This window comes from Sinohyriopsis cumingii, chromosome 16, assembly GCF_028554795.1.
Source record: "Sinohyriopsis cumingii isolate HCF-2022 chromosome 16, ASM2855479v2, whole genome shotgun sequence".
Lineage (NCBI taxonomy): Eukaryota > Metazoa > Mollusca > Bivalvia > Unionida > Unionidae > Sinohyriopsis > Sinohyriopsis cumingii.
In genome coordinates this window covers 84,201,085-84,214,129 of record NC_142976.1, presented here as the reverse complement: position 1 = coordinate 84,214,129, position 13,045 = coordinate 84,201,085, and the positions used below count along the sequence as shown (strand labels likewise).

General features: G+C 33.4%; 1 protein-coding gene across 4 annotated transcripts in view; it reads right to left on the bottom strand.

The window, feature by feature from the left end:
• LOC149780919 (dynein axonemal heavy chain 5-like) overlaps positions 1–13,045 on the bottom strand; it is a 199,854-nt gene that overhangs the window by 8,695 nt on the left and 178,114 nt on the right. For all 4 annotated transcript variants that reach the window (XM_089938013.1, XM_089938014.1, XM_089938017.1 and 1 more), the window contains 7 exons: positions 10,990–11,243; positions 9,026–9,216; positions 7,447–7,568; positions 5,850–6,171; positions 4,304–4,530; positions 2,009–2,281; positions 500–762 (listed from right to left, as the gene is read on the bottom strand). In XM_089938013.1, coding sequence (XP_089794139.1) covers positions 500–762; positions 2,009–2,281; positions 4,304–4,530; positions 5,850–6,171; positions 7,447–7,568; positions 9,026–9,216; positions 10,990–11,243 — 1,652 coding nt within the window. The remainder of the gene's footprint in view (positions 1–499; positions 763–2,008; positions 2,282–4,303; positions 4,531–5,849; positions 6,172–7,446; positions 7,569–9,025; positions 9,217–10,989; positions 11,244–13,045) is intronic.

Sequence of the window (13,045 nt, the reverse complement as noted above, 5' to 3'; positions counted from 1 at the left end):
CATGAGCAATTACAACTATTTCTCCCAAATTTAAGAATCAAGAAACTACACTTGTGGTCATTTTTTTCCGCAACAAATAAACTTGTGCAAATTAAACAAGAAAACTTTTTTTAAAATATTAAAATAAAAGATATTATGAAATACAATATAACTTCATTAAATCATTTAATTTCTGGAAATTTGTTCCTTTTTAGTCTATTTTTCCTACATTTACCAGATCTGCAAAATGTAAAATAGCAAACATACTGTAGGACAACAGACTGAATAAATCAATTTGAGGGTTGAGTGTGAGATTTAGATTTATTATAAACATTATGCCCAGTTTTAAACACTACTTTCACTACTCCTGGGTGTTTGAGTCAAATCTAAATGAGCAAATGAGATTCTTTTGTATCAAGATTTAGTGTTTACTGCTAAAACAATTTTTCTGTTTGGTTCTGTTGTTTTTTTCTTTTTTGTACAAAATTGTGGGCTTTTTTGTACAGAATTGTGGACTTACGTGATGTCGGCATTAGGATGTAGCCCAAAAGCTTCTGGCGTGTCTGTAGTGGCAAGGTCATTGATGTAGTCAAGGTACTCCTGAAGTTTGACACACTTAGGAATGACATAGCCCTTGTAGAAACAGAAGGTCTGTGTGAACATATTTTCTCCGAACCAGACCTTGCAGAACGTGTTCAGAAGACGTTTGTCGAAATCATCTGTTACACGACCTCCATACTGGATTTCACCGAACATGTAGCGCACACAGGTCCAATTTACTCCCTAGACATGAGAAGAGTAAATTATTCATAAGGCACTTATTAATCTAGTAAGGATAGGGTAAAAAAAATAATCATATTTTCAAACTGCAGTTTAGTTAAAAATGGCAGTTTTACACTCGTTTGGATGAATAGCAGTTTTGTTTTGGTGCTTTATGGCAAAGCAGCACTTGAAAGTTATTTTATGATTGTGCAAGTAAAGTTATATCATTATGGGGCAAGTAAAGTTGTATCATTATGGGGCAAGTAAAGTTATATCATTATGGGGCAAGCAGATATACTATAGTATATACCACAGCAGCCAATCCTGGCTGATCTGATGGGTGGTGGTGGGTGGGGATGGGGTTGGGAATAGTATAACCAATATATATATATATATACATATATATATATATATATATATATATATATATATATATATATATATATATATATATATATATATATATATATATATCTATATATATTTATATAATCGTGGTAGTCAAGTTTAATTCATATAAATTTGAAGTGGACATTAGAGTACATGCCACTAAGCAATACATAAACCATATATGAATGCAAATTTCTACAAGGATGCTTTCACATCAAATTAGATAAAAACTGGTTCTGTACTTTTTATGTAGACATTGCTCAAAGATTTTAATACTTTTGGTGAAAGTGAGGATTTTAATGGCATATCAGCATGATTTACAAAAAATCAAAAAGAAATCTTCTCGTACAAAAATTATGTTAAAAACTAGTTGAGTGTTTTTGTGAGAAATCATTCAAGGTTCTATTTTTAGTAAAGCGGCCATCGTTTGATGGAAAATAGGTATAATCAGTTGATAAGTATTCATGCTTGCAGGGCTGTTCTCTGACAAATATAGATAAAATGGGTTGAGTGCTTTTTTAAAAGTTAAAAACATAATATATTGATGGTAGCAACTCAAACTGCAGATGAAAAATTATTTTAATTCAAGTATAATTTGGTTTTATACAATCTGATATCCTACTAATGTGCTCTGTGAACTATTATTACACAGTTTTGTTAGAAGATCAGTCATGATATGGTTCCCTCATGTAATACACAGGTAAGTTTTAATGTTCCCATGAACAGTGTTATAAAATTATAACAATGTATCTACAGGCTGAAATGGCTTTATCACCAGGTACATTAAAGAAATGCATCAAATATTGTCTAACAATAGCAAGTAAGGCAGCAACTTCAAGCAGAAAAACAATGTATAGTAACAATACAATTCACAGACCTTCTTGATATCCATGTCATCCAGATGGTTCTGCACAAATTGTACGCTTGCATTGAAATCAGCAGCATTGAACTCATATGGGATGTTCCAGCCAAGAGGTCCAAACTTACGTCGTTCCTGCACAACAGTGTGCATGAAAGCCACACCGTACAATATTGGTTTCCACTGTGGCATGTTGGAAATGTCCAGGAAATCCTGGCTGAGACCTGTGTATGTCCGTTTCAGACCAGCTTTGATTCCCTGAGGTGGCTCATTGGTGAACTTGATGGAGATCTAAATGAATCAAGAATATATAGTTTAAATTTATGTCATTTATCATCTTTTATATTCAACATGAGTAGTGCTTTAATGACAGAGTAGGGACACATATTTATGAGGAGGTTTAACTGAGCTCTTTCATCTTTTCTCTCGATGTGGTACTCAATTAAAAGATTTCTAAATAGGCGCCTGATTGGTTGATGATATGACAAAATGTTCTCACAGCCAGGGTAGAGAATGCCCAATTGGAAAAGATTTGCCTAATAACCATGTATTTGGGCCTAATACAGGAAATGAAAACTTCCTTACTGGTATTTATGATTTTATATTGTTAGAACCATTTCTGAAAATATTATCCTAAATCAAACAGTGCAATTTTGTTGACAGATTATCAATTAGATCAAAACAACCAAACTAAACTAAGATTTCTCACAGCAGCCACTGCACTTTTCACATGGGGTTAATATTAAGAAACAACTTGGATCTAAACCTAACTTGTAAGAAATACCTTATAATGCATGTAAGCAAGAATCACTAGATCACTACAGTTTTGGTTTAAGAAAAGAGCATGAAAAACAAACAAGAAATCTGTTCAGTAGGATACCTCTTACAGTATTTTTTCCAATCCTGTTGATTTGATATATTTAGAAAACAACCTTCATCCATATTTGATGGCAAATCAACATTATTTTTCGAAAACTGAAAGGTCGTTATGTTAGGATACTCTCTATCAAGGTTGGTCTGATTATGAACAGTTTTTTTATTTTTAATAAAAGATAGAATCTCAACAATTTTTTTAATTTTGGTAACAACAGCCATATGGATGACAGACAATCAGCATCATTTGCATAAATTTGATAGACTTTCCAGAAAGGATTCTCTCAAGATTTGTTAATTGTGCTGAGCAGGTTTAGAAGAATTAGTTATAAGTTTGTTATATTTAGTAACAGTGTATTACTTAGCTAGCAGAGTTTATTGAAACTGAAAGCACTTTATGCCAGAATGCTTCCTCTCTAAATTGTTTATAGGAATTTCTATTTTTAGTAACTATGGCATATTTGATGATGAACCATCATCATTTGCACAAAACTTGAAAGATCTTCATGCCTTGATGCTTTTTATCAAATTTGATCAAATTCTGTTCAGTGGTTTTTGTGGAGTTTCAAATTATTTCCTAATTTTAGTAACAGTGGACATATCTTATAATAGATATGCATCCGCTGTTAATATCTTACAGTCCTTTAAGCCAGTATGATGTCAATACTGGTGAAATTCTGTTGAGCAAAAGTCAATTCAAGATATTTTCTATTTTTAGTAATGGGGCCATATCTAATAGTAAATCAGCATTATTTGTACAAGCTTGAAAGTGTTTCATGCCAGGCTGCTTGATGTTAGTCCTTCTTTTCAGTAACAGCTGCCATATTTAACATCAGATCAGCATCTTTATATAAATTTTTAAAGCCCTTTATTCAGTGATGCTTTCTGCTAAACTTTGTCAAATCCTGTTCAGTGCTTGGGATAGTTGTTGTTTAAATGTCTTTTTATATTTTTAGTAATAGTGGCCATATTTGAGGTCAGATTGGCATTATTGATACAAACTTTAATTGGCATCATTGATACAACTTTAACTAGGCATTATTGATACAAACTTTAATTGGCATCATTGATACAAACTTTAATTGGCATCAGTGATACAGACTTTAATGATACAAACTTTAACTGGAATCATTGATACAAACTTTAATTGGCATCATTGATACAAACTTTAACTGGCATCATTGATACAAACTTTCCAATTAGCAGAATACTTTTTGTTAAACTTTGTTCAAATTCTGTTGAGCATATTTTGTGTTAGAGAAGTCACAATAAAGTTTTGTCGATTTTTAATACTGGTAGCCATATCTAATTTTATTTTGGCATTATTTTTTTTTAATTTGAAAAAACATCATACCACAATGCTCACTGCCAAGTTTAGTTATAATCTATGAATGAACAATAGATGCAGTGTTATATGTCTGGGTGAGTTAAAAACCACACCTGTAGAAAGCTGATGGGGAACTTGGGATGCACTTCTGTGGTCATCCAGACTCTAAAACCATCATGCATCTGTTCTGTCTCCAGGATTACATCCAGTAATTCTTCAACATATGCCAAGCTAAGATGGCAGTTTTGAAGTAGCATCCATGCACCATTCTGTATTGCTTGCTGTAGTAATCTGCGGGCATGCACCTCCTGACCTTGACCCATGGAGATGGCATGGATTTCTAAATATAAATAAAAAATAAATAAATACAATTTTTAAGCATTTATGTCAGATGTGTAAGAAAAACAAAAGTACAGTGACCTTTGACCTGAATGTGATCAAGGACTATGACTATGACAAAAGATAACACACTACCAGCTAATTTTGTAAGATTATACCTCTTATGGATATGTGGACGAGAAACCACAAAAGTCTCTTGACTCTAAATGTTACCTTAAATTCATGGTCATGACAACATGGAAAACAGTAACAAGAGTTCTCATCAGATGACTCATCTGCTGGTTGTTGTTGTTGTGGGGTTTAACGCCATTTTTAAGCACACGATAGGCTATACATGGTGGCCAGTATTAATGGTGGAGGAAAAACCCGAGAAAATCCCCGGAAAGAACCACCGACCCACGAGAAGCTACTGGCAAGCTTTCTCACATACCCACATTGGCTGAATTCGAGACTCGAACCGACGCAGACAGAGGTGTGATGGCAGTGATCCGTAACGGCTCATCTGCTGGTACCCAGCTTAAGCTGAGATGATTCTAAAAAGAACCTAAGGTCCAAAACTCTCTATTTATTTACAACTCAAGCTAGTACACTAAGGTCGAGTACTTTAAATTTATTTACAACTTAAGCTAGTACACTAAGGTCTAGTACTTTCAATTTATTTTAAACTTAAGTTAATACACTATGGTCTAGTACTTTCAATTTATTTAAAACTTAAGTTAGTATACTATGGTCTAGTACTGTTAATTTATATCCTGATTATGCTGCACTTTGTGCCCAAGGTAACATATGAAATAGTATATACATAAAATTCCAAGTATGAAAAGACAAATCTACATAAGTTCCTTGATATGTACGTAGCTTGGTTGAAATAACTTGAATGGTTTTAGAGTTGTGCTATGGAAATGAAAAGGTTTACGGACAGGACAAACAGACAGACAGATGGACATAGGAACAACAGTATCTCCCAATATTACGTACCAGGGGGATAATTACAAATCATTGTATCAGTCATGTTTTGTCCCTTCATCTCAAGCAAATACAAGAATTATACAACAAGAATTATAAATGAATCCAGAAAAAAATGCTGATAAGTGAAACTCCATCTTGTAAGAAATACACATGAGTTGAGCACAATCAAAGTCCAATGATATTCATGTATAAACCATGAATTTCCCTAGTGGACATTACAGAGAAGCTCATAAAAGTCCATATAAAAGAGAAAGAAAGCTGGTGGTATGTAAAATTGAGACAACATTTGTAACTATCTGCTGCAGGCAAGAAAAATTAAACCAACTGTTAATAAAACTTTCAGTAGCTCACCCGTCTTGTGTTTCTTGGCCAGAGCCTCAATATTGTTGGTTGGGTCTGATCCCATGGACAGAAGACACACCATTGGAGATCGGTTGTTACTTTCATACCACATTTTCTCCAGATCCAGAATGACACCTTCTGCATATTTTTCTCCTAAAGAGTCTGCGATGTATTTCCTGGCCTGTGGCAGGGTACGATCAGGACACCACGATCTCACGAGCAGAAGTCTACGGAAGACATCAAGGGTGTTGTTGTAGCCATCTGGAATCACTTCTTCTTCAGGAGACTCCTTGTCAAACCACTGTCTCCATTGTTTCTCATTACGAGACACCTAAACAGATTTTTAAAATTATGGTCAAAATAATAAAAACAATATTAAACTAGAACTCATAAATTTTAAGCATCCAAATTATCATCATTCTCCTATGACAAATCCATTTTTCATGATCTATGACCATTAGCTACTATATACATACCAAGATTCTATAATACGTTTTTTTACATCAGTGTTCCAAACAGATTTAAACAATAATATATGTTACTTTCTCTGCATTCTGCTTTCCTGGTTTGGTAGTTTAAAATCATGTTTTTCTAAGTAATGTACCATGATTAGGCAGTTGTGTTCCTCTGACAAATGTTTGCAAGATTTGGGGATAAGAAACCACCTATCAATAAAAAGCCAACTCCCACTTTCAAAAATCAAAAAGTTGGCGCCTGTTAATTTACTTTGTGGATTAAAATCTCTGCTCTTTGAGTAAATAGTACATGTTGTATAATGTAAGTGCATAATTACAGAAGACAAATTTTCACATTGTTATGAATGAAACATGAGTTATTATATTTTATGAATTTGTTTTTCCTGTGTAAAGATACTAAGGTTTTTCAATTTTCAAATATTAAGTATCTGTATGAGTCAGATTTCAGTTCAACATGTGTATTCCTTCTCAGTGACATTAAATAGTGAAGACTAAGCAAAATCTTTTCTCCAATATTCTTTTGTGGTTAAATATCTAAGCATTTAGATGAGTTAGATTTCACTTCAACATGGGTATTCCTTATCATTGGTGTTCAAGAGCGAAAAGTAGGCAAAATCTATGAGCTCTTTCTTATTCAAAATGGATGTAACGGTATTTGCTCATTTTTATCTGGTGTTGTAAGAGCTTATTCACTTGATGTTTGTAATTAATTTCTTCCTTTTAATTCTTCTTTTTTGTGTGCAAATTACCATTGATGGTGGAGGTGGTAGTCATGCTGATGATGTCTGCATGCAAATTTATATAGATGGTGGAGGTGGTAGTCATGTTCATAATGTTGGTAAATTACCGTTGATGTGGTAGTAGTGTTGATATTTGCAAATTACCATTGATGGTGGAGTTGCTAGCAGTGTTGATGATATTTTGCAAATTGCCAATGATGGAAAAAGTGAAGTAGTGTTCACAGTGTGGAGATTTTTTTGTAAATTGCCAATAATGGTGGAGGTGGCAGGAGTGTTGCTGATTTTGATATTGCTCCTGCTGCTAATAATAATAATAATAACATCACACCGTGTTTCTCAGTCACAAATTATTTATTTGGCTGTATACAAAAATGAACAGCTTCAACCCACCTGTTCCAGAATTCCAGAGAACTGATGTAAATTGCTCAGTTCCACCAAGTTGAGCCAGGTCAGATCTAGGATCCACTTGTGTGGCTTCGGTTGTACCACATTCAGATCAAGGGAGGCACCACCTGTACAACAGGAAAAAACAAGAAAATCAAACAAATTTTACTTTATTTACGTTATTTGGTTTTACAAACGATAAGTTATAATAAATTCTATCAAGAAACCTCATTGTTTAAGATATTGGCATCATGCAAGCTTTGTGACAAAGAAAACTGGAGAACAAAGAAAACCAATGATAGTGGATATACTGGAACAAGGGATCAAACCTGGGACAACAGGGCTGTAAAACTAGTCTCTTAACAATGCTCTATTAATTTGTCTTACAAATTATCAGGGACAAATCCCTTTGCAGAATTTCCAAGGATTTTTTTCTAAATTTTTAATAGTATTTTTTATCATTGAAATGGTATGTTTTTTTTATCTTGATATAAATTTAATGTCCTCATCACATCTCAAAACTATATGCAAAGTAGCATGATTTTTATATTAAACTATATAAGTAATTTTCAACATGAAATGTTATACATGTGTATCCAACAAACATAATTCACAATAATAAAATAAAAATCAGAAGATTATCTCCTTTCTAATATATAATCCTTTAACAAATGTCATGACTTTTTAGAATTAACTTGACCCATTTTGTGTTTGCCCCAATGCAGATCTGAAATTCAAAGTTTCAAGATTAAAACAATTAATTTTAAAAAAAATACTACAATAAATGTATGTAATCACCATCTACAATTACCATGATGATATCTAAATATGCCATAGTGATGTCATCTATGATTGCCATGATGTCATCTAATTGCCATGATAATGACATCTACACCAATAGATATCTACATATGAATACAGATATGCCAACTAAATTCCAATGTGTATGTCATGTGGTAAATTTTTGTCCTATATGTAAACAAGTTCATAAATGTGTACAGAAAACTTACTGTAAAAGCCACAAAATCTAAATACATCATCTGTACATAAATCTAAGCACTTGACAAAAAGTCCAATTTCCCAGAAAAATAATTTTTTTATACAAAAATTTAATTTTTAATGCAGTTCCTGACTGGAAATCTAATGACCTGAACTACACTTGCATTTAAATATTACCATTTGTCTAATACTTATTACCATTTGTCTAATACTTATTACCATTTGTCAAACACTTAAGTTGTTTTCTTAATCTTGTTGACAAGGATTTTGTCATAAAAAAGTAAGACCAAACAGTTTTTTAAAGTCTGTAAAAGAAAAAATATAAATTTCCTGTAACGGCCTAAAACATGTCATGTACATATGCATAGGAATATGTCAATGAAATTTTATTTGTCTACATTTACGGGATTTTGTATAATTTCTTGGGACAGACGTATGAAAGTACTGAAGCACAGATGAATGAATGGAGAGGGCAAAGGAAGACGCTCCCTGCTATGAGCAGTGAGGACACAATAAAAAGAATCCCTTTTCACACAAATGCAGTGTTTTTATTTGTATTATCTATTAACACTGCCTTTCAACTGACCTTTGATGAGGGTGAGGAATTCCTCATGTTTAATCTTTCCAGCTGTCATGTCAACTTTGAGAGCCAGGAGCAACGTGAAGGTCATCTTATCTTTCTCATAAAGGCCTCTAACAGCATACTTGAAGACTTCAAAGGTCATATATTCAATGATGTTTGTGATACGCTTCTGGGTAATTGGAGATTTCTGGGATCTAAAACATTTGAATAATACTTCTCAGAAAAATGTGCAAATATATCTGAAACAACCATGAGAAATACGTACATCTGATAAGGTTAACTGGAGAGTAAAACGTAATGCACTGATTATTAAACACACAATGAAAAAATTAAAAAAATCAATTATTCAAAATCGGGCAGGGTTGATAAAAAACTGCTTTATTGCAAATTCAAAAGGTATGGAGGCATTGAAATTGTAATTCAGCCTCAACTTGAAAATAACGATATTTAAATAAAACTAATGCTACATGTCACCAAGTGTTTCACCCAGGGTTCTTTCATTGTTTTCATTTTCATTTTTTCTTCATTTTTGTTGATCAGCATGTTCAATTTCAGCCAAGTACCCTTGGGAAGTATTGTAACAACTATAACTGTTCATACAATTTTTACAATTTATTTTTTCAGCTGTGCAAAACAACTAAAGGTACAAAGAAAACACTCCCTCATTATAACACATTCCTGATGTTATGAAACTATGGTCAAAGGAGCCAACATTATTAAATCCTAAAATTCCCTTCATTAAAACACAGATCTAGTTGCAGGCAATTAAAGTCATTGATCCATTGCATTACTTGATAGTACAATTATTTACTCAATGTCTCTCATGGACAGCATTTTTAAGAGGGAGTAATGTATAGTGAATTTCATTATAAGGTGGTCTCATTATAAGGTGTTATACTCAATGGACAGTGCTATAATGAGTAATGTATTGTGTATTTCATTATAAGATGGTCTCATTATAAGGTGTTATACTCTATGGACAGTGCTATAATGAGTAATGTATTGTGCATTTCATTATAAGGTGGTTTCATTATAAGGTGTTATACTCTATGGACATTGTTATAATGAGTAATGTATCATGTATTTCATTTTAAGGTGGTATTCTGTAGGGACAGTGTTATAATGAGTAATGTCTCATGTATTTCATTATAAGGTGGTCTTACTATAAGCTGGTATTCTCTTATGGACAGTGTTATAATGAGTGCTGTATCATGTACTTTATTATAAGGTGGTCTCACGTTAAAGTGATATACTCTATGGACAGTGTTATACTGAGGGATTACTATATGATGTACTTTATTATAAGGTGGTCTCACTATAAGTTGACATACTCTAAAATAGTGTTATGATGAGGGAATACTATATCAGGTACTTCATTATAAAATTGCCTCACTATAATGTGATATACTCTATGGACAGTGTTATAATGAGGGAGTTATATCAAATACTTCATTATATGATGGCCTCTCTATATGGTGACATACTCTATGGCTCCCATCAGCAACATTATAAGCGGGAACATTATTATAGTTTTCTTTAGTTCCTAAAACTTGCGACCGCTCTTGTGGGCTAGTGGTTAGAGATTCCACCTCGGATGCAGGCAGTTGCAGGTTCAAACTCCAGCCGATTCATAACAAAGACTTAATAGGTTAGTGTTAGGACTGGTAGTATAATGTGACTAGGTGGGACATCATGCTACATGCCTGCAGCATGATGCCCCAGTGCTAGACATCACTATAAGCTGCCATATTACAGATATCATAGTGATATGACTGAAAAATTGTTAAAGCTATGTTAAAAATCCAAATCACACGCACACACACCTAAAACGTGAACACTTAAAAAAAAATCCTCTAAAGCAAACAAAAAGATAATTATTATCTTTCTAGATTAATGGAGCACAAAAATTTAATTGGTACAAGAGTTTATAGATCATGCAGAAGGGTGAAATCTATGAAGTTCTGTACCTTGCCATGGACAAATCAAAAAGATGCAGGAACTGACGAAGCGAGGTTTGGTACATGCTGTTCACCATGCTCATCTCTGTGATCAAAAAGTATAGGATACTACCACGAGTTGCAACAGGTCGGAACTCTTCTCGGGCTGATGTGATCTTAATCTGGGTCTCCGCTGCAACCTGGAGTTTCTGACTGACATCCTGAGCTGTTGCTTTTGTTATATGCAGCACATTGATTAAGTCTTCATCATCGACAAGGGATCCCTGAAATAATTTACATTAGCATGAGAAACAAGAAAAATATCTAACACAAAAAAACAACATTACCACAAAAAGCATATGATGCACTGTGGCAAATGTTTAGTTTTTTAATGCATTTTCTGCAGTACAGAGCATCCACATAATTCTTTGTCAAGCAAAGGGAGAGACATCGCATGTACTGAATTGCTTTGAAATATCTCAGAGAGAAGTTCAGCTATTATCCAGCAATGAAATGCAGTGGCCAAACCTATTTTTTAAGTAACAATGACCCTGACTCAAATTGATGAAGGGTCTTTCCTGGCCAGAGGGTAACACATCAAGTTTTAAATGCACTGTGTCATACTAAAGTTATTGTTTCTAAAGGAAATATATTTACACTGACAGTGACCTTGACCATAGAGCTACTGACCATCAAATCAACAGGATTCTTACTAGGACTTTGATGATAAATGTACAATTTTTTTTCTTCAATTTTATTATCAAGAACTAATTTTTATCATCTGAAACAAAAAACATGCAAAATTTATTCTTTTTATAGCAAAGATGACATTGGCCTTGGAGCAACTGACCCCATAAACAGTTTTCAGCTAGGGCTAAGGGATACACATACCCCAGATTTGTTCACTAGAACTTACGTTATCAACTAAAAACCAAAACATATCCCCAACTGTTTATTTGCCTGCCTGCCTGCCTTGACAGGCAACAGTACAAGCCACTTGATCCAAAAGTGAACACTAATTTTTCAGACCGTTTCAAAATGTAATGAATCAACCCAAAAATGACTATTTATGTCAAGGTCATATAAAAAGCTACATGAGAAATGTTCTAACTATGGGTCATTTTATTAAAATGTTTATTTCTGTATCATTTGCATTAAACAGGACATCAGCATTTTTAACAGTTTAATGTTATTTTTCTCCATTCTACTTGAAGCTACATTACAGGATATCAGGAATTTGTACAATGTAATGTTATTCAGTCTTTCATAATCTTAACTGCCTCTGACCATATGTGTTTTTGCAAAATGGATTCCTTTCTTGGCTACACAAAAGGGATGAAGATGGCAAGGAATGAGTGCAATATTTCAGATTTAATGTATCATGATGAATTAGAAATGCATATCTAGCTTTAGTATGTCTGTCCATCTGTTCATTTATCCGTCCATCCATGTAACATCCATTTTCATGAAGAAACACATGGATGGACCATTAGTGCCCCAAAATCCACCAACTTGCAGTAGTAGGATGTAACATTTTCTTCAACAAGTGCTTACGTAAATCAAGACTGTCATCAATGTTTTTGCATCTGGACATAATCCCCAGAAGTAAATTGTGGCCTAATTGCCATATTTTCTGGTAATGAACAGAAATAAAATCTAAACAAGTCATCTAATTTCATTTGTTTTCTCAAGTGGAAAATGGAAAATTCCTCTAACAGCAATCAGATGAATAAGAGGTCAAGACGAATAAACCTGCCAAACATTCTTTGTTTACGTTAAGTGGTTTTTGCCAAATTATCCTAACAAGTTTTGTTTAGCAAAAACATCCAACTCCCTAAACATCTTACTGATCAAAGCACCAAAATTTCTCAAATTTTCATTGTGTGGTTATGTATAAAAATCAAAACTTTTATGTCAGTAGTCAGCTATTGGTTGAGTCAGTAAATTTGGAGATACCTTTCTTCCATTCCTTTCCAAGTCAGATGGACTGTAAAACTATAGTAATCCAGAACTTCTGGGCATACAAAGGGAATATTTTACTCATCAAATGGCAAACATAGTGAAATATCTCCTAAATGTGACTTAA